General features: G+C 34.0%; 1 protein-coding gene across 2 annotated transcripts in view; it reads left to right on the top strand.

Annotated features, from left to right (window-relative positions):
- RFX3 (regulatory factor X3) overlaps positions 1 to 20,246 on the top strand; it is a 135,087-nt gene that overhangs the window by 82,975 nt on the left and 31,866 nt on the right. Inside the window, exons 4-5 of one of the 2 annotated variants that reach the window (XM_064502685.1) lie at positions 7,766 to 8,024; positions 18,625 to 18,699. In XM_064502685.1, coding sequence (XP_064358755.1) covers positions 7,766 to 8,024; positions 18,625 to 18,699 — 334 coding nt within the window. The remainder of the gene's footprint in view (positions 1 to 7,765; positions 8,025 to 18,624; positions 18,700 to 20,246) is intronic. The other variant, XM_064502686.1, reaches the window with a different exon arrangement.

The raw sequence follows: 20,246 nt of genomic DNA on the forward strand, positions 1-20,246 counted from the left end.
TTTGTAAATGTTGTGATTGACCAGAGTGGTGTGTCTTTTGGCTTGTTTCTCTGTGATTATATGTTTGATTTATTTGGTGACCATGCCTGAATCAAACTGTTCTTTCTAACTCAAGATCAGTTATAGAATGCTTGCATAATCTATCAAATGGCAATAACACTCTAGCAATGGAATATAAACGATGAGAAGTCTGCAGCCAATAATTAGGGTGAAGACATTAGTTCGGTGTACAGAGATCTCTACAATAAAAGTTATAGCATGTCTGACAGAAGAATAATTCTGTATTTCAAAACAAAGAACACGCTAGCATTGGTTTAAGTCCATACAGGTTACCAACATAAGATGTACATACAATACCTAGAAGGAAACAGTTACCTCATTCTTTTGATTGGAGTAAGAAGTAGTAAGAAGTTTGTCAGGTTTCCCAGTCTGTCAGGTGTAACAGTTCTGTTTTTATAGGACAGTTCTTCCCACAGATTTGATATCATGGTTCAGCTACACTTAAAAGTGATTTGATTGTATTATGTTTGGAAGCATAATGATAATACAAGGGGTGTAACCTGCAACTTGTCATATATATGGTATAAAACATTAGACTATTTGAATGATGCTATCTACATCTGTGTCTGGTTAATAACACTTCTGCTTGTCAGGCATGTCACACTATCTTTAAAAAAAACGCGTTGTTGTTACAGTGTACTACCACTAACATGGCAGTTTTGAGTGGATAAAGGAAGAATGTTATGGATACACTTTGTGCAGTTGATGTGAAAGAAATACACTTTATAGGCAAACAAAAGAATTTACTGTTACTCTAATTTAAGCCATAAAAATGTAGTCAAGGAATTATTATCAATAGGGTTAAAGTTGTCATACACATATTTCCTGATATCTAATCCTTTTTCTCGGTTGTTATGCTCACCTTTCCACTGGTCCTCTAGCTTCCATCTGAGAGAGGATTACAGCAAGCTACCAGTATCCCAGGTCCTTTGCCTGGAGAAGTACGATGGACGCTAGGTCCAATTGTGGCTATTTTTAAAAATATTTTCTAGTGTGCTGTACACCTTGTTCATTCTTCATTGGTTTGCATTTCCATGTTACATCTGAATTCACTATATGTGCTGTGTTTTATATTTGTTGGATACTTCCCATACCCATGGTCATCTTTCCTGAATCTTTATTCTAGCATTCTAGGATCTATTCATAGATCATCCGTTTTACACAGAATAACAAGTTGCTCTTACTCTTTATGAGTTAGAGAAATACGTCAGCAGTAGGTGTTATACCACACAATCATACTAAGCTAATATAAGCTAAAACTAAAACAGATTAAGTAACATTTGCCTGATCATTAGGCAATTATTATTATAGCTAAGCTAAACAAAGCTCTAGGCAAGCTCAGGTCCAAGCAAAAGAAGCCTGTAAAGTCCCAGTCTTCAGGCCAGCCACATTTATTGTAGAGCCTGTGATTAACAATAGTAATAGAACGTTTCTTGGACTATAGATCTGCAGTGCCTCACCGTCAGAATTTTTAGAGGTCTGTAGCTAACTCTACTTACCTGTCCAGGAAGAGTAACTTCCAGGTGATAAGAAAATAATTTCTAAGCATTCTCCTCAGTTTTGATTTACTTCGTTTTCCTAGTTTGCATGGTTTTCCTACAGTCACGTAGTGTGTGTGCTTTTAGTGTTTTATTTCCATGTGGAAAAAAATCCTGAACTGAGTGTTGAGGATGTCCATTCTTTTTTTATGGATAATGGGTGTCTGTCAAATATATTTTTAATTTGTATTGTGAACATGACTGTTCAAAACAGTCAGTAACAGCAAATTGGAATTTATCCATATTGAATAATGCATTTCTATTTTAAGTGAATTTTACAAAGCTGTATCTGGCTGGTATATTTTATGTTGTCCATGTATAGAAAATATATATGCATAAAGCAGATCAACTTCATTATTTTGGAGAAAATTGCTTAATTTGAATTTTTGCTCTCCAGCTATAGAGGCATTAACTACCCTTTCATAGTCTGGGTTTTAGACTCTGATTTTTTGCATTTTCTTTTGTTAAAGAAGAATTGGTAATAAGAAACAATAACTTATTGTTTTATCAGTTCTCTAGCTCTCTTCACAGCAGTTCAGGAGACTCTTGTGGTTGGAGGTTATTTCCTCTTCGGGATTTCATCTGTTATTAAGAAGCTCTGAATCAATATTTTGGTAACAGGAGTGGATTAGGAAGCCCTAAATCAATATTTGTTTATAGGAGCAGATTTTTTTGTGGGGAGGCAGGAAGATGTATGAGACAGAGTGAAATAGACGATTTATCTCCCTCCATTATCGTTTGACTGCTGTATCATGTTTTCTTGTGTCAGTGTTAGGTTATACAGTACTTCACGTTATGCTTATGACAGCATACATACAGCAGCATCTCTAGGGGCTTTAGCAATACATTGGCTGCACTAAAGCCTTCCCCCAATGTCAGAGGAAGGATTCTGTTCTCTATAGTTTCCATGAAGTTCTCTGTCAGATATAGGGCCATAGGATTATACTAAAATTTTAAAGAAACTTCAGAATATTGTTGTGGTGGGAAACAGATTTTCCTGGCTTTTGTGCACAGAGGTTTTCTTCCATATTGTGGTAGCATAACATTCATCATGAGCATTAGCCACTCTGTATATAAATAATAACAGTATGTTTATCTTGTATAATATTTGATGTGTTAATTTTATCTACTGTGTATCATATTTAATATCCCAGTAACGCTGTAGTTAATTAAGTACCATAAAAGGCTAACTTTCATTATAGATATAATATTAAAAAATACTTATATGCCTGCCTGCTAAGATTTAAGGGGTAGTGCATACCAAAGCCCTCATGAGTAATTCTGTAATTATTATTATATTAATAAGATAATAATTATTATGCTACTTGTTTGTTTGAATTAGAATTGCAGAAAACTAAAGCATATGACATTGAAAAGTTTTCATATTTGAATTAAAATGCCATTCTTGTACAGCCATTGTGAAGGGATGATGATTTTTCACGTTATAGTAAAAGAGTATACATCTCAATGTAAAAAATATATATTTATACGTTTTATCCATTTCTAAACATTTCTAAAACATGAGTAAAACTTGCATAAATCCATATTTTCTAGGCAAATATAAATATGGGAAGGATGAATCTATCCATGAATTACTTGCCCAAAGAAAATTTGGGGCCACGATCAGCTCATGTAAATGAGGTGTTGACAGGAGCACTGATTTATAGAAGTCAATAGATCAGAATCTTGACATTTACATAGAACCAAAAAATAGAAGCTGCTGGGATAAATCATTTGCCATGTGTGCATGTGCACACTGAAAATTTAGAGGAGAACAACAAGAAGATACACTCTTTCAGTGCCACTGTTTTTATTCACGTCTTTTTTCCAAAGTGTTAGTGTCTCTAAAGAGATAAAAGTGTCTTTAGAGTTTAAGCTAAGTAAGATTATGTCAGTGTCTGCAATCACATAGGAGACATTGCAGTTAATTAGAACAGTAATGCTGAGGCTTACTGAATCTAGAAATTAGTTGTTTTCTGTTTTCACAGAATCACAGAATAGTTGAGGTTGGAAGGGACCTGTGGAGATCATCTTTTTTTTCGTATGCCAGAAATAGAGTTTTATTAACAGCATTCCCTATTTTTATATTTTGTAAATCACTATGAAAGGTAGGTAAGCAATAAAGCAAAGTACGTGGTGCCTTCAGCTCTAATACGTTGCATTCCTTGTCCAATTCATGCTGGTCTCTTGATTTCCCATGTGGGATCTCAGTGTTGGATAGACGTTCTGGCCTTGCTTAATCTGAATGGAATTCGGACAGTGTCTCTGACTGTGTGTGACATGCTTTCAGGGCATATTTCCTCCACTTTGCACAACCTTCTGAAAACTGGGACTTTGCAACCAAACTCCCTTGACTTGAAACTTATTAGAAACTCCAGCAGACTTTCAAATGTTACATTTTAGTAAACACTTGAATTTTGTAGTGTTTCCATAAGAGGAACTGTAAGATTCTGTTGCCTGACTTGTATCATGAGCCACAATATATACCCAAGGAATTCTCATAAAGAGCCAGAAGACTCTAGTTACATTAAGTGAGATTGGTCCCCGGAGAATCTTTGTATGCAACTGTTAAACAAAAGAAGACATTGGGGTGCTGTTATAAGCTTTGCAATGGGAAATAATTGACTATGGTACCAGATTATTTCAGATAGTATTGCATGTTTGTGATGCAGGTGCTATGGAGGAGTAGATCGCTTCCTTATCTCAAGTTCTCCTTTGTGTGTCTAGACGATATAATACATTTTTTTCTTTGCTACAGTTTTGTGTTGAGAGCTCATGTTATCATGTACAATCACCTGAAAACCTTTGTATCACCACTTTCCAAAACATCATCCCATCCGGTCGTTGTAGCCTTCATTTTTGCTTTCCAAAAATAGTTGAATTTTGTCTCAGTTCTAAGACTTTTTGCTGAGTGGCAATTATTATTGCATGTTATAATAACTTATGTATCTCACTTTTTATTACCCGGTCGATCTGTGTTGCAAAAGGTTTGTTTAAGCATCTCCAACAATCAGGTGGTCTTGAAGAAGTAAGCTGTAAACCTGGTAGTTGGAACAGAGAAGTGTGTGTTTATGTTGGAGTCTGACCCACTGGTGTACCCCAGTGGTTGCTCTTGATCCAGCGGTAAGGAATACTGTTATAAACAGATAGAGATAGTATATACAGATACAGATACAGGTGTTCAGATACAGTCAGTCCTTATTTAGAGACTACAAATGATATACAAATTATTAAAAACAGAAAAGCCTTCCCTTCTCCCTCCCCATTCCACACCAAGTCCATGATTTAATTTTATTGTGAATTTTGGGCGTTCTCTAGGATTTGCGTCAAAATCCTTCTGGCTTCAAAGAACCACCTCTTGATTCCACTTTTTCAAGTGAAATTTGTCTTCCTGACATCATTTTGATGGTCCATTTCCTATAGCTCTGTCTATTTTTACTGTCAGCAATGGCCTTCTCTTTGTGTGTATATCATTATCTTGGTAATACCTCGTTTTCTTTTTTCTTTGGGGGGAAATTACAGTATTCAGTCTCTTGATAAACGCTTGAATGATTTGTTTTCCCTGAGCTTCCATCACTAGATTCTCCTAAAGTGTCCCCCATTGTGTAGGATTGTTGACATGCTGTAAATTGTGTCATTCTAAACCAGATGCAGCTGTGGTAGCAGATACCTGTCACCCATTGAAGCATTCAATGATACCTTGGCTTGATAAAGCAGATTAATCAGAAATACCAAAACAGATTTCCCTACACACATGCACAGGTGATTGTAATGTAAAGATGAACTGATTTTAGCTCTCCAAAAGAGGTGTTACTAGATGAACTGTCCTCCTGAGTGTTGTTCCTAAAAGAACAATTTTACTTAGTTTTCATTAGACTGAAATTCAGTCCTTTTAGATTGACTGCAAGTACGTTGCAGCTGATTTTAAAGCTTGCAAAGTACTCAAAAATATATATATTTAAGTACCTTAAGAAAGGGTGAAAGCAAATGTGGTACAAGGATTAAAAAACTTTTAGGATATTACAAATGAAGTTTTGGAGTTTCTGAAGTGTCTCTGAAGAACAAAGGAGAATATATTATGGTCATAGTTAATATCATAGGAGTTCTGACGTTGGTTGTTGTTATGATGCCATGTATTCTTCAGTTGTATTAAAAATAATGTTTTGCTGAAGCTAAAGAAGGAATTATTATGTCTGAGTTCATTGTTGACTAATAATTAAACTTGCTTAAGCCTTCATAATTAAAAAAACAACAAACAGTAAATTTCTGTGACCTTTTGTGCATGCTGATAAGAAACTTCCCTGTCTAGATGAAGGAAACAAAAACTTACTTAATTCCTGGATGGGTGTGTTCATCACCAACCTACTGTGTAAAAAGTTGGATACTACTTCCTCCTCTTGTTGCATTTTTGGATAAGAGTGGATGATTTTTTCTTTTTTTTGGTGGGGGGGAACTTCCTTAGTTGCATAGGTTTGCATAACTTTGTGTTTGGTATGATCATACTAAACAAGTAGGGACTTATGCTGAGGTTCGGGAATTTCTGATTTCTCTGAATCATGACACCGTTGAAGTGTACTTTCTTGGACTAAGTGCATCTCAGCATACACAAGCCCAAGTGAACGGGGAACTTTGAAGTTCAAAATGGTGGTGACAGTTGAGTTCACGCAACATTATAGCATTCTATGTTTAAATGAGAAAAATAACTGTTAGGTAAACTGACTGTTTTTTATCTTTTGATTTTTCCGTTGTTGTGCTTGCCATGATACAAAGCTTAGCAGTCATGAAGCAGGATAAATTTTTCAAATAAGCTTTTCTAAAATAAGGAACCTGGATTTTAAAGTAATGAATACTATTTACTTGTCCATTTTGAGATACATTAATTTAAAAAGCAAAGTCAGTCCACAGGAGCAAATGCACATTCAGTAACTATATATAGATTATAACCCATGAAGGATAATGGTCACAGAATCACAGAATCTCAGAATGGTTGAGGTTGGAAGGGACCTCTGGAGATCAGCTAGTCCAACGCCTCTGCCCCCACAGGGTCACCTAGAGCACATTGCACAGGATCGCATCCAGGCAGGTTTTGAGTATCTCTAGAGAAGGAGACTGCACAACCTCTCTGGGCAACCTGTTCCAGTGCTCCGTCACCCTCACAGTAAAGAATTTTTTCCTCCTGTTCAGATGGAACTGCCTGTGTTTCAGTTTGTGCCTGTTGCCTCTTGTCTTGTTGCTGGGCACCACTGAGAAGAGTCTGGCCCCATCCTCTTGACACCCTCCCTTTAGATATTTGTATACATTGATAAGATCCCCTCTGAGTCTTCTCCAGGCTAAACAGGCCCAGCTGTCTCAGCCTTTCCTCATGAGAGAGATGCTCCAGTCCCCTAATCATTTTCGTAGCCCTCCTGTGGATTCACTCCAGTAGTGCCTCCCTCCTACGGGGGAGCCCAGAATTGGTCCAAGATAAATGATTGCAACCACAAAGCAGAGAATGACAGAAGATTTCGTGAGGTGAATGGTTAGAGTAAAATATCTCATGGTTGGAAGGAATTTTATTAAATTGATACTGTTGTGTACGTCAGCCACTTTTATCTTTGTGACCTTTTTACAAGTCATAATTCTGTTTAGTTTTGTTTCTTTAATGCAGTTTCTTACCATGACATAGATTCGTGTCCAATTTTATACTCACCTTGTAAAAATAACTGCATGTCCTAAAATACCAATGAGCTCAGATTTTCAAGCTTCATCCAAAGAGCTTCAATAAATTTAAAATCAATATATAAAATTTATGGGTACATTGGACTCTCTTGGCTGACATTTGTACGTCATTTGCAATTTTGCAGTATACACTATGCAAAATATATGATATCTGACTAAAAATCAGTATTTCACAATATGTGACTTTTCCATTCTCTGCTTCTCTTCCAGTGGGACTGACAAATTTTTCTGTAAGGTTTAGCAGATACTTCATTTAACATTGAGTTAGTAAATTAATTATTCAGTGCTTTGACATGATGAAGTATTCTCTGTGGAGGCATTGATTGTTTGCCAATCTTATTTAGTTTGTTTATAGCTATTGTACACTTGTTTCTGGAGTTATAATATTTTCCCGCACCTAAATAAACAATACAAATAACTTATTTTCCTTTTATTTTCTTTTCCTGAAGCCGATCAACAACTTATCCTTACACAGAAACCCAGATGTACAGCCAAAACACTGGGGGAAATTATTTTGATACTCAAGGAAGTTCTGCCCAGGTGACGACAGTGGTCTCCTCTCATAGTATGGTGGGCACTGGAGGGATTCAGATGGGTGTCACAGGAGGACAGCTCATTAGCAGCTCAGGAGGGACCTATCTGATTGGCAATTCAATGGAAAATTCTGGTCATTCAGTGACTCATACAACGCGGGCCTCCCCAGCTACAGTAAGTATTTCAGACCTATGTGACATCTTCGGGGCTGGTTTCTTAGTCACTATAATGTTCTTGCTCACTAACATATACTTCTAGTGACAGAATATATAGCACTATTATGTTGGCAGAATTACTTACTGTGAAATAAGTAGTATATATGAGTAGGAAATAAATATATTGTGAGAACTTAAATGTGAAGACAGACCTTTCCCTTGAGAGCTTGAAAATACTTACATTCTGTAGGTTAGATGTATGCATGCAAATAATGTCAGTGGATGCACTGGTGGTGCTAACATAAGAATAAATTTGAGCTTGAAAATTTGTAGAGTTGGGGCCTAAAATAGCCTCCTTTAACATTTTGTACTTTTTATGAAAAAGGAAGTGTTGCTGAGAATAGTTATGTTATTAGATGTAAACATTAAATAATATAACTTAAAGATATGTGTAACTTCCCAGCATTTGTTCTGTATTTCAACTGCATATTCATATTAGTGTTGGTTTGGTAGCTTATTTCAAAATACTTACATTTGTTCAGAACACTGATGTGTTTATTACCTTTTGATACTTTGTATTAACTTATTTATGGTCATTCTCAAAAGTCTACTCGGGATCAAAAGCTCATAAGGGAGGTGTCTCACAATGATACGGGAGGATGTGTTCTGTTACAGCTGTGATAGATAATATTGTGGAAGCTTAAGCCTGAAGACAGACTTTTCCCATGAGAGCTTACTCAATCAGCCCTTACTCCAATTAAGAAAATAGGTTTTTACCTAGTCTAGCTTTGCTGCATAACATTAATGGACACCTTTACCTAATTCTTTGGGTATTTGATCTGGGTATAGAGATCTGGAAATTATGTGGAAGAGAATTGTGAGATACAGAGTAAGAAGAGTTGAACAATGTACTAAAGGTGGTAAAGCATGATTAGTAGTTTTGATTCATCAGTAGTCAAAGGGGATATTGAAATTAAGGGATTTTATTTTTAGGAACCACTGTAATGAGTAAAAAACTAATATTCTTTTAAATTTTATTTGGAATGATGATGAACCTCTATTATAACATCAGATAATTTAGATGATCCTATAAAATCTCTTAGTTTTGATTCTTAAAAGGATTACAGGTGGCTAGTATAGATAAATAAAAAATTTTTGTACAATGTAAAGAGGTATTATTTCCTCTAAATTTTAAGATTTCCTTGACTGTGTTATGTTGTTTTCTGTGGAAAAGAAAAATTCTGAAGAGACATAATTCACTTAATGAGTAGTGTAGATCAATAACATAGAGAAACCTTCAGCTAGTAGCAAAGAGTTTTATGTATATTTTTTAGTTACTAAAGAAAAGAGGGTGTATATTAACATTTGCCTGTATTTTGCATGACTTTAATAAAAACATGGTATTTCTGTAAAGAGCAACATTCTTCTTTCAGGTTCATTTAATTAAAATCAATACTTTAACCTGATTTTCTTTCTTTAAAAATACTAATGTATTTTACTTATTTTAAAAATATTTCATAGACGTTTTCACATTACTTCATGATTATAAAGTGCAGCCAGAACAAGAGTAGTTTTCTCTAGGCACAAGTAAGGACTGAGTCTTCTAGACTTAGGTAAATGTGATAAGTTATGCTTCTTTAATTACTTAAATGCAAAGATATTCCTATGTTTTCTCAGTCTTTTTAAATTGGTCTTTGTTTGAATGCAAATATTGCTTCTTTTAGAACTCATGCTAGCTTTCAGCTTAATCAAATCAGTACAAATGTATTTTATGTTTTGCATATCATGCTATAAGTTTGGTATTATGCACTGACAATGGAATTCAGTAAGTGGAAAGGATGAACTGAGTGTGAGGATTGAAAGTGAGGATTAAATGCATCTAGTAAACGCAAATGAATAGTAGTAGACTTAGTTTGAAGTGAGATATCCTAGAAACATTTGAATGATAGCAAAATTCCATCCTATGTTTTGCAAATGAAAAGCTGTTAATTTTTTTGACAAAATTAGAAGTCAAATTTGGTAAAATTTAACAAAATCTAAGATTCATATCTTCAACAATATCCTTCTCTTGCTTCATGAGCAAAAAACCCAAGCTGTTTCAGTTAAGTTGCTCTAAGTGACTTTGTACTTATGTATCAACTTGCTTTCAGGAACAGAAAAAACAAATGTTGCTAATTAAATTAAAATTATAAAATTGCATTTTTAGCACTTAAATAGTTTCTTCTCTTTTTGAGGTATTGTATATTCTTTATAGTTGTATTGTTCTGTAAGTATGAGACATTAGTATATGCTAGAAGTTCATTTCATGCTAATTAAGAGAGAGACAACATGATTTTAGATCTTACCATTTTAGGCTATTGATATGTAGCGTTCAGCCAATATATTCAAGAGTCAATTGAAACATGAAAGGTTCAGCTTAAAATCTAATGTCAAACACCAACTCTGTTTTAATTTTATTGTAAGGTATGATTAAACTATGCAAAATACAGCAATGTACTATTTTATTTCAATTGCACCTCAGGTAGCTAGAGCTCATTTCACTTGTGATCCTCGTTCTGCCTACACCATCATAACACTTTTCATTCTTGCTTAGAAAATTTTTGGAGACTTCAGAATAAGATGTATCCAGACCGGATTGCTGTTACAGTACTCAGCAAATGTTTCCAAATTTTGAATTATTTTGGATAAACTTTAACATGGAGATGAAGGAAGTAGAAATGAATGAAAAGTTACTGATACATATGCTCATCACAAGCTCTGTTACTTTTGCCACAGAGGTTCAGTTTGCTGTTTCCAACATACAACTTCATTTGCTTTGTTGTTATTCACCCTCACTGTTCAAATCGTTACCCTTCTGTAACCAGCAAATTAGTTGTATCATTGGCATTAGCTATTTCTGATATTTTTAACTTAAGTTAAAAAAAAAAGTTTCAGGTTAAGTGTTAAATGTATAAAATAATTCCGTGTTATTAACTGTGTCTTAGGTAATGAAACTTAAAAATCGTATTTATTTTTCATGAGTTATGTAAGATGTTTTTTGCAGACTTCAGTAAAATAGATTCAGGGACTTTTTCACTTTAAATCTATCTTCACTTTATTTTCCATATGGTTTAAAATAATTTTATTTCTGGGGTTTGATAAAGAACTAATATTTTTGTTTATAATATTCCATTGATACTATTTTCTGGAAAATATTTATGAAAGAAGGCTACTCTTTTCAAGCTACAGCAGACACTAGCAGTGTTTTTTTTGCACAAAATATTAGGAATTGTGCACTTTCAGAACTGTTCTAGTATACATACACTAGTAGTTTATATTAGTATGCATGAAGAAACTTTGTTAGCATTTTCTCTAGTCATTTCATTTCCGTTGCTTTCGTTGCTTCTTGCCATGATGTCCTTTGCTGGCCAGTTAAGTCACTTCCATAACTTTTTTTTTTTTTCACTAAAACAGAAATCCATTCAGATTAGAAGACCTTTTATATCAGATATGGATGAGATAAACAGCTTTGTAAAATCACCGTTTTGGTCTGAGTATGTGTGGATGGGTCAAGGATAGATTGTGACTGCATTATACGAGAAACAATTTACCCTAGCTGGTGGTCTATTTGAAATTAATTTACATGTTGATTCCTATGTGAAAGTTGAGTCTGGATGGCTTACTGACAGTTACTACTACAGAAGAGGCAGCTACAGTGAAGAGAATAACTATAGAGTTTTATTGCTCTACTAAATCTAAATCACCTGCCATTTATTTTCCATAAGTAAGTATCTAAGGACTGCTGTCTAAAATTGAATGATCTAATGAATATATTTCATAACAATATAACTTTAAAAAATTTATGTAGTTACTTAGTAATAAGTGTGTTGTTATGTTTATCAGCCAGTGAGACCCTCCCATCTCTTAGTCCTGTTTTTTCTAACAAGCTTTAGAATTGATCTACAATTACTGTTATCATTCATCAGCCATCATCAACCATATGAGCTCTCCACTCACTCTGCTGCAGAAATTTATCCTTTATCAGTGTGGCCTGTGCAGAGCTAAAGATGAATGAATATAAAAGCAAAGTGAATGTGGATATTTTGTATCACCACAAATTATTATTTCTGGTAGTCAGCACAGTGCACAAAACATCCTCTTAATTCTAAAGGAAGCATTCCCACCCAAAATAAGTCAGGCAATTAATGCAGGAGGAAAAAGGCTGACAACATCAACTAAAGACATCATATCCTGATAATACATTTTTGGTAGAAGTATTGTAATTATTTTTGGAACAAAAAATGATGTAAAAATTTTTAAAAATCCATAGATTCTAAACTGAAGTGGTTATCCTTTGGAAAATAGTTTGAGATGAGATTTTATTTATTAATCTCTTTCCTGGTAGAGGAACTTTTTCTTTCTCCATTCCCCAACTCTTCTGGTAATTTGCAGCAGAATTTTTATTTAGCATAAAATGAACTGTCGAAGATCAAATCGGACATACATAGATTTTTATGCTACAAACTAATATTAGATCATATAGTTTGACCTCGTACACTGACTGGCGAGACATTTTTACTCAAGTCTTCTTCCACTGCGCACAGTAACATGTCTTTTGTGAAAAAAGGCATCTAGTCTTGTTTTCCAGATACCAGAAGGTAGATAATCTTTTTTTCTTTTTTCTTTTAAATAAGTTGTAGCAAAGGTTAATCACTACCACTGCTAAAAACATGGGTCACGTATGAATTAACTAGAGGGATGGGAAGATTAGAGGATTTGGGGATCTTTTGCCTTCATGAACCTCAGTCTCCCAAGATCTTTCCTCCTGTTTCAGTTTTTGCTTCATAGTCGTGGAGCATCATGGCTTCTCCTACCTTCTCAGAACAAGACAGAAGTTTCGGTGTTGCAGTATAGCTAGAATATGTTTGTCTTTCTCTGCCCCTGTGAGCCCCTTGTTGCTCCATTTATATTTTGAGTTGGGACTGCACCTCTTCACAAGGCAAGGGACATGGGGAAAAGGGATAATGACCCAATGAGGGACTGACATCAGCTACAGCTATCCTATCGACCTTCATATGTTACTTGTTTGTCTTCTGATTTAGTCTGGCTTCAGCTTTCAGTCATTGGCTTTTGGTGCGGTTCTGCATGAAACACCATATAGCACCTAATAGTTTGTTTCCAGTTCTGGTACTTAAAAAATTATTGTTATGTTTATATATCAGAAATCAAGATGGAATGTTGTTGGAAACAAGATTTATTGCCATTTCAATTATTGATAAAAAGTGTCCTAGGAAATACAATGACTTTTTTTGAACCTGAGGTACACAAAATAGTTAGTTTTGAATCTCTTCAAAGAATTTCTATCCATTCCTTTTATTTTCTTCTTCCATTTCATCTTATTTCCATTTCTTTCATTTGAAAATGCATAAGCAGCATGCCAGTTGACTTTCCACTGATGTTCTCATAACAGTCCAATTCTCAATGGCATGGAGCTACCATCTTTCTACAGGAGTGGATTTTTCTCTTTCTATTTAAATATCTATTTGTTCTAAAATTGCCAGCCTATCTCTCTCTGGCTTTATCTTGCCCTAAATTTTTCAGAATTGTTTTTAATAATCATCTGAACTCAACTTTCCTTTTAGTTTCTAACTTCTGATTTTCTGATGGGACAAACTCCTGAGGAAATACATGAGTGAATTTTCCAAATGTTTCGGAGTTAGATGGAATGTGCATGTTCTCAAAGTCCTTCCATAATCTTGACAAGGGATTTATGTTTTTTTTCTTTTAAGGATTTGCACCAAATATAGGCGAAACAACCACAGAAAAATCCAGTGATTAGTTTAGAATCTGTTTGAAAAAGTAAATAATAGAGACAACATATAATAGAGTGGTTGACATCTAGAAAAACAAGGGAAAAAGGGTGGAATTGGACATTTTGACTATCTTTTAGAAACCTTCAGAAAGGAGGATAAAAACAACAATGAATGCCATTTGAACATTTTGTGAGGGAAAAGTTATTACATGTGTAAGCTTTTGCTCCCTAGGTTAGCCCCTTATATTCTCCTGTAATCACAAGAGAACATATTTTATTCCCTAGGCAATAGGCATATGTTATATAGTATACATCCAGACTTCTGCAGGAAGTATTTTCACCAGTAGTTGTTATGTATATTTAACTGTGATACTGTATTTACAAATGAATCAATGTAGGGAAAAATTCTAAGCTTTCAAGTTTTATCAGTATTCTTTTGAAGATGGCACTGTAAAATACTAGGCTTATATTACATATATTTATGTTCTTCTCTTTCTATTTTATTTTTTGTTTCAATAGACTTAAAATAGTAATTTTCATTCCGTCTTCCTGTTGCTGTTTCATTCTCTTCAGCAGCATTCCATAGAACCTATTAAAGGTTCTGCTACAGCTTTGCCTATTATGAAGAATGTGAATCTTTCAAATTTAATTCTCCCAGCTATAAAAGCTGGAGTTTTCTTATCATGGTCACTACTGTTTATTTTTGAGCCTCTTTGTTCCCTGGCAAGCTTATCTAACCACCTCAATCTTCTGGCATGAGTTTCAGAGAACGCTATGACATACATGAATGACATATATGTCATGAAACAGAATTGAAAGCCACTGCAATTCATGCATCTCTGTGGCACCATAAAGAATGAAAGTCTCATGTTTTCAAAAGCTCTGAGACCATTTATCATGTAAAGTATGGTTAATATTGCAATGTGTGTACACCTTATTTAACTAAGCACAGTTTTCACAGGTACCCAGCTTACCTGGCTGTACAAAATTAATCTTTCTAGTACACATATGATGAATTAGTAATTCCTTCATAATGGAGCATGTGATTTAAAGTTCTTTTAGAACTTCATTTGGTTTAAAGCCTAAAAGGGCAAACCTTTCAAAGTGAATAAAAGGCATTGTGAACGGTAGGTGCCTGTCGAGAGAGAGACAGGATCTTTTTCAACATAATACAACAGAATAACTGAATTTTAAGATACCACCTAAAACTACCTGTTTTACTTCTAGTGGATAGTGGTTTTCAAATGCAACAGATGAAGAAAATAAATTGTAGCATATGCAGATTAATCATGAAACATCAGAGATTAAAATTGTAATGATTTTTTTCTTATGTCCTGACCTCCTCAGAACAACTTAATATAAATATTTTGTGTTAATTAATTGAATCAGGAAGAAAGCAATATTTCTTTTGCCACTAAGTCTTAGGCAGGCAGTTTTTCAAAATGATTTTGGGATTCTTATTTCCTACCTCTGTGCTATAGACATCTGAGACTCTATAGTATGTTTATCTAGTAACATGTGAATGAATAGTAAACATAAACTAACAGCAGCAGTTAATAACTTTCAAATCTGTGGATCACATAAAGACTGAACTTTGTAGGATACAAGTAGCATATACAGTGATCAAAATGTTAAATGCTTTAACCCCAGAGAAGTACCCTTAATCATTAACCTATGTCAGAGTATTAATCAGTATTTTAGTTGGCTAACCAAGTAAACTGAGAGAGAAATCTAAAATCACATTTCTCATAGCTATCATGCTCTAATTTAGTCTATACTGTATTTATGTTACTATATACACTGATTGTCATTCCTATTAGTAGTGCAGTTTTTAACAGGGTTTAGTTGGGGTTGCTGTGGCAATGTTGTGTCACACATTGATAGTGTACATTTCAGCTATCAGTGAGAAGACTTTAATAATAATGTTCTTCTGTATTAATTAAGCATTTTTAAAAGAAGAATAGGAGAAATATATGGACTGATCATGCAGTTAAATGAATGAATGTGTAATTTTTTTCTCATTTGGCATTTCAGATGTAAATATAGTTAGTTGTTAGTCTGTAATCTCTCACTGGATGTTCTTAAAAATGTAAGGAATATCAGTCTTACCTTTGTGTTTGTGCAGTACCTGATTTCAAATGTTAAATTTATTTTCATATTTTTTGCACAAAATTTCAAGGCTGTATTTTACAAAATGTTTCATGCCTATGTAATTAATTTGTGTATATGCTTAAATGCTGTTCTGAGTAGAGATGGAGTTAAATTCATGCTCAGTTTTTTCTAGAAGCTCAGTGAAAGTTCCTGGCACTAACTTTGAACTGAAAAGCTTGAAAACAGAAGTTTCACGTGAACAACTTTCAATTCAAGTAGCTGGTATTTCCCACATATGCAGTAGCTTATTTCATGTAGAACATCTTGAAAACCTGAGGACTCAAATCTACTGAAAACTTGAGATTTTAAAAATAAAGTACATTGGGATAAGAAAAAAACAAGAAGTAGCTGGAAGGGCAGTGATGAATGGGGCAAGATGAATGATTCATCTGGAAAATCTTACTCCAATTTGAGCCTATTTATTTATGCTCTGAGATAGCTGAAGGATGAATTTATGAACCTATGTAGGAAGAAAGTTTCTGTATAAAGAGTAATCTTACAGGTCTGTCAGGTAAAGCTGAAAGTTCATCTTATCAAAATTTAGACTAGCAATAATGAGGAAAATAACAGTGAGAATAACTTTTATTGAAATGCTTGCCCTAGACTATAGAAAAAGATCATTTTAAGTATGGATCAGATATCTCTGTAAAAGTGCCTTTCTAATTGAGTTAAACTTTCTGAGCTTGATGAAGTAATTAACTAATTTTAGTGGCAATGAACACTACTTAGCCTGTGTTATGAGCAAGAGCAGACTACATGATCATTTTAAAATCTTGAAAAATCTTGTTTTAATATCTAGGGATTTGTGGGCATAGATTCATTGTTTACAGTGGCAATACTGGCAAAATGTATTTAAAAAAAACAACAATAAAAATCCCCCCAAAACAAAAAAAGAAACTGTTTTTTTCACTTGGCCTATAACATAACACCACAAGGCACTAAAGGAATATAGTGGCGAGGAATGCATTTCATCTAAGTCAAAATATCACTGTTTTTAATGGTTAACTGGTTAATTGGTTTTCTGAACAAGGCTGCAATAAGTTATTGCAGCAAAATGACAAGGTAGTGCAATAGCAGGAATGAGCAGCAGGAGGTGTAATTTTAGTCTTGTAGTACTGCTGTAAACAAAGTATTGTCAAGCAGTGACCAAGATTCAGAATTAGGATTGAAATGTGTATATGTTCTTCGTTGTTTGATTGTAGTATCATGTTAAGATGGCTGCAGTATATAGTGAATTGATCTTACTGTGATGAAATTTTAAGCTGGTAATTTTTATCATAGTGCATGATTTTAGAATTTGATCTTTTCTGTATAATTGAATGCTGTATTGTATATTCCTCTGAAGCAAGAGGAAATCAGCATATTAAAAAAATATATTTTTGCCATGTCAGTGCAGTTTTTCCTACATAGTAATAATATAGTTTCAATAAAATTTTTTATAGAAAGGCTTGCATAGCTGATATTAAGTAATGTTAAGAAAGAAATGAGAAGTAATTCCTTCTTTTGTTGACAGTTACTACAAAAAAAAATCTGGTCAGTTACCTTGTAAAAAGGGAGAAGCTACATTTATTGTGCAGTAAATTCAGATATAAACCGAAGTATTTTTCAGTTTCTGCTGTGTATAGAGTGAATTCAGCTCATGCTGATAAATTACGCTAGTAACATCTTTGGAAAAGACTGGAATATTTAAAGTAGGATATGGAGAGTTCATTAAAAACAGCCTACAGGGAGAATGATAAGTTGTTCTAAAAGTTCAGTTGGCTTTTTCAATTGCTTTTGTTTTTACCATTTAATGTGGCTAATTAATGACGTGCCTTTTTTTACTGCACATCCCCTTGTCTCTATCATTTTCAATGTTGTTTTTGCTAGTCTAGCTCCCCAGTTAAACTACAGTTAGGTTCTAATTCTGTTCTTTAACACAGTCATTAAGGAACTGATCAAAAGATGCATTAAAATTCAGAGGGCAAAGAACGGGCGCGAATGTGTTCTCTTTCTACATTTGCGTTAGGATTGATACTACTATATATATAATTGTTGGTATTGTTCGTGTCCTTTTGCATGACAAAATTATTGTGAACAAAACTGAATTGTTTTTCTTAAAAGCTGGATCCTGCTGTCTGTATAATCCCCAAATTTTCGTGTAGTTTGAGGGCTGGGGCATTTGTCCCATTGAAACTAATGTCAGAAAACCTACAGAATTATTTGGGGTTGAGATTTCATTCTGTGATTGCAGAAAGCAGAAAATTTGTTTCTAATTCAGTTCTGATTTCGAGCTGTGCACAGGTCTTTCTCATACAGCAGGAGGAAAAATATATGGAGGCCTTAGAATTGCATATAGGGATTGATTTTCTTTAAGTAATGATAATTTTGCTCAGTCACTTTTTTTTTTATGTTTCAGTGCATCTACTTTTTTAATTTCCTGAGCAGGGAGAAAGGTATAATGAACTTTGAGGATGTGATCGTACAGTTTATATGCAAGCAAAATACCTTTCTGGCCTCACTGGAGCGGTTTGCCTTCACTGGGACTTTGGAATGAAACCTTTTAGTACCCCATATCCCCTAGTGAGGAATAAAGTAGACATTTCTGTTGATCTTTAAGCAATCTGTCAAAATTTCTCTGATCAGCCTTTTTTACTATCTTGTCTTGAGTCCTTTTTTTAATGACATCTATTATCAGATTGAAATGGCGATTGAGACACTGCAAAAGTCTGATGGTCTGTCCACTCACAGAAGCTCTCTTCTCAACAGCCATGTAAGTTGTCTCTTCTTCACGTACACAATCTCTTGCTTGTTCTGCATGCTTAGCCTGCCTCTAATGTGTGTTTTATTTTATTACTGCTTTTTGCTCTTAATTTTCTTGTCTTAGTTGCTTGTAATCTCATACTACATCTCCCATGGCTTTATTTTTTAAGGTTAAATGTCCTTGTTCTGCAGAGTGTGTCTGTTTCCTAGGTTCTGTACCTGTGTTAACAAAAGTTATCACATTTTCTGCTTTGCAGATTATAGGGTAAATGTCAAAATAATGTTCAAATAATTCTTAATTATCTAGGTTTTGACATTTTAAGTAAAGTTGTCTACAAAGAAGAGTCTGTGTACCCAGATTAATTTAGGGGCATGTGAAGGGGAAGAGAAGAGTCAAATAACTAGAGCAAGTCATATCTTTAGGTTATTTTCTGGTGTTTCTTTGTTTATTCTGAATAGAGAGTTTATTCTGAAATGACTTAAGAATGCTGAAGAACCATGTGATGTCCTGGAAAAAAAATGAAAACAGTCTAACAGATAGTGTGAATTACACATATATGTCTTTTCTACTGCCTTCTGCTTTATTCTTATTTTGCAAATCCCAAACTTCAGAATTTTACATATAAGAAGGTAGAAGATATTTGTGTAAAAAGATGATTTCCAAATATAGCAATAAAACCATTAAATGTAATTTTGAGGTAAAGGAAAAAGCCCGAAATTTAATTTTAAATTTGTTACATAACTAATAATTTTATGTAAGTTGCTAGTCTTTCTTGAAATGTTTTTTCTTCTGTTAGTAAAACTAGCATTGTGTATTTTCCTTGTTTTGTTTGTGTTTGTATTGTCTCCTTTTTGATTCTCAGCTTTGCTAACTAATGTATATACTTTCAAATTCCTTTGTTTTACAATAGAAATTTAAATTTCCTTTGTTGTATTAATGTGACAGTATGGTGATAAAAGCTGTCACTTGGGAATCAAATAAAAAATGTATGTTTAAGCAGGTTTTTGGTTTGGCTGGTGGATTTTTTTTCCTGTATGAGTCTGGCTAAAACTAGAATTCTTTTGTGGAAATTTTACATTGTGATAGAAAAAGACAGCAGGAGTCAGTAACATTTATTGGAAGTGAAAATTTATCTTTTAGAAAATGCCGAAGTTGGATGTTTACAAAAGAAGTCTTTTAATGATAAAACAGCTTAATAGTATCAAAAACATTTAAATATCATGTTTAAAGAGACAGTAACGTTTTTGGCAAAGAGACAGAAATCTGATTTGAAACTTATACACTTGAAGTAGTAATAAGTCATTTATCATATTTAATTATATTATAAAGTGCACAGATTTGGTATTAAAGCCAATGCAAATCATAAATTAAGCCCTTTACCCCAGGAAGCTGTAGTCCTTTCTTTCTCTGTGTTACACACGCTTTAAAATGTGTTTCTGATAGTGAGATGTGCATCTACCTATTATGCTAGCCTTATTATTATATTTCTTTGTGACTGTTTTGAAGGGTTTTTCAAAATTATTTGGATAGGGATATATTTCTGAGGTTATGAAAAG

Source organism: Dromaius novaehollandiae, chromosome Z, assembly GCF_036370855.1.
Source record: "Dromaius novaehollandiae isolate bDroNov1 chromosome Z, bDroNov1.hap1, whole genome shotgun sequence".
Classification (NCBI taxonomy): domain Eukaryota; kingdom Metazoa; phylum Chordata; class Aves; order Casuariiformes; family Dromaiidae; genus Dromaius; species Dromaius novaehollandiae.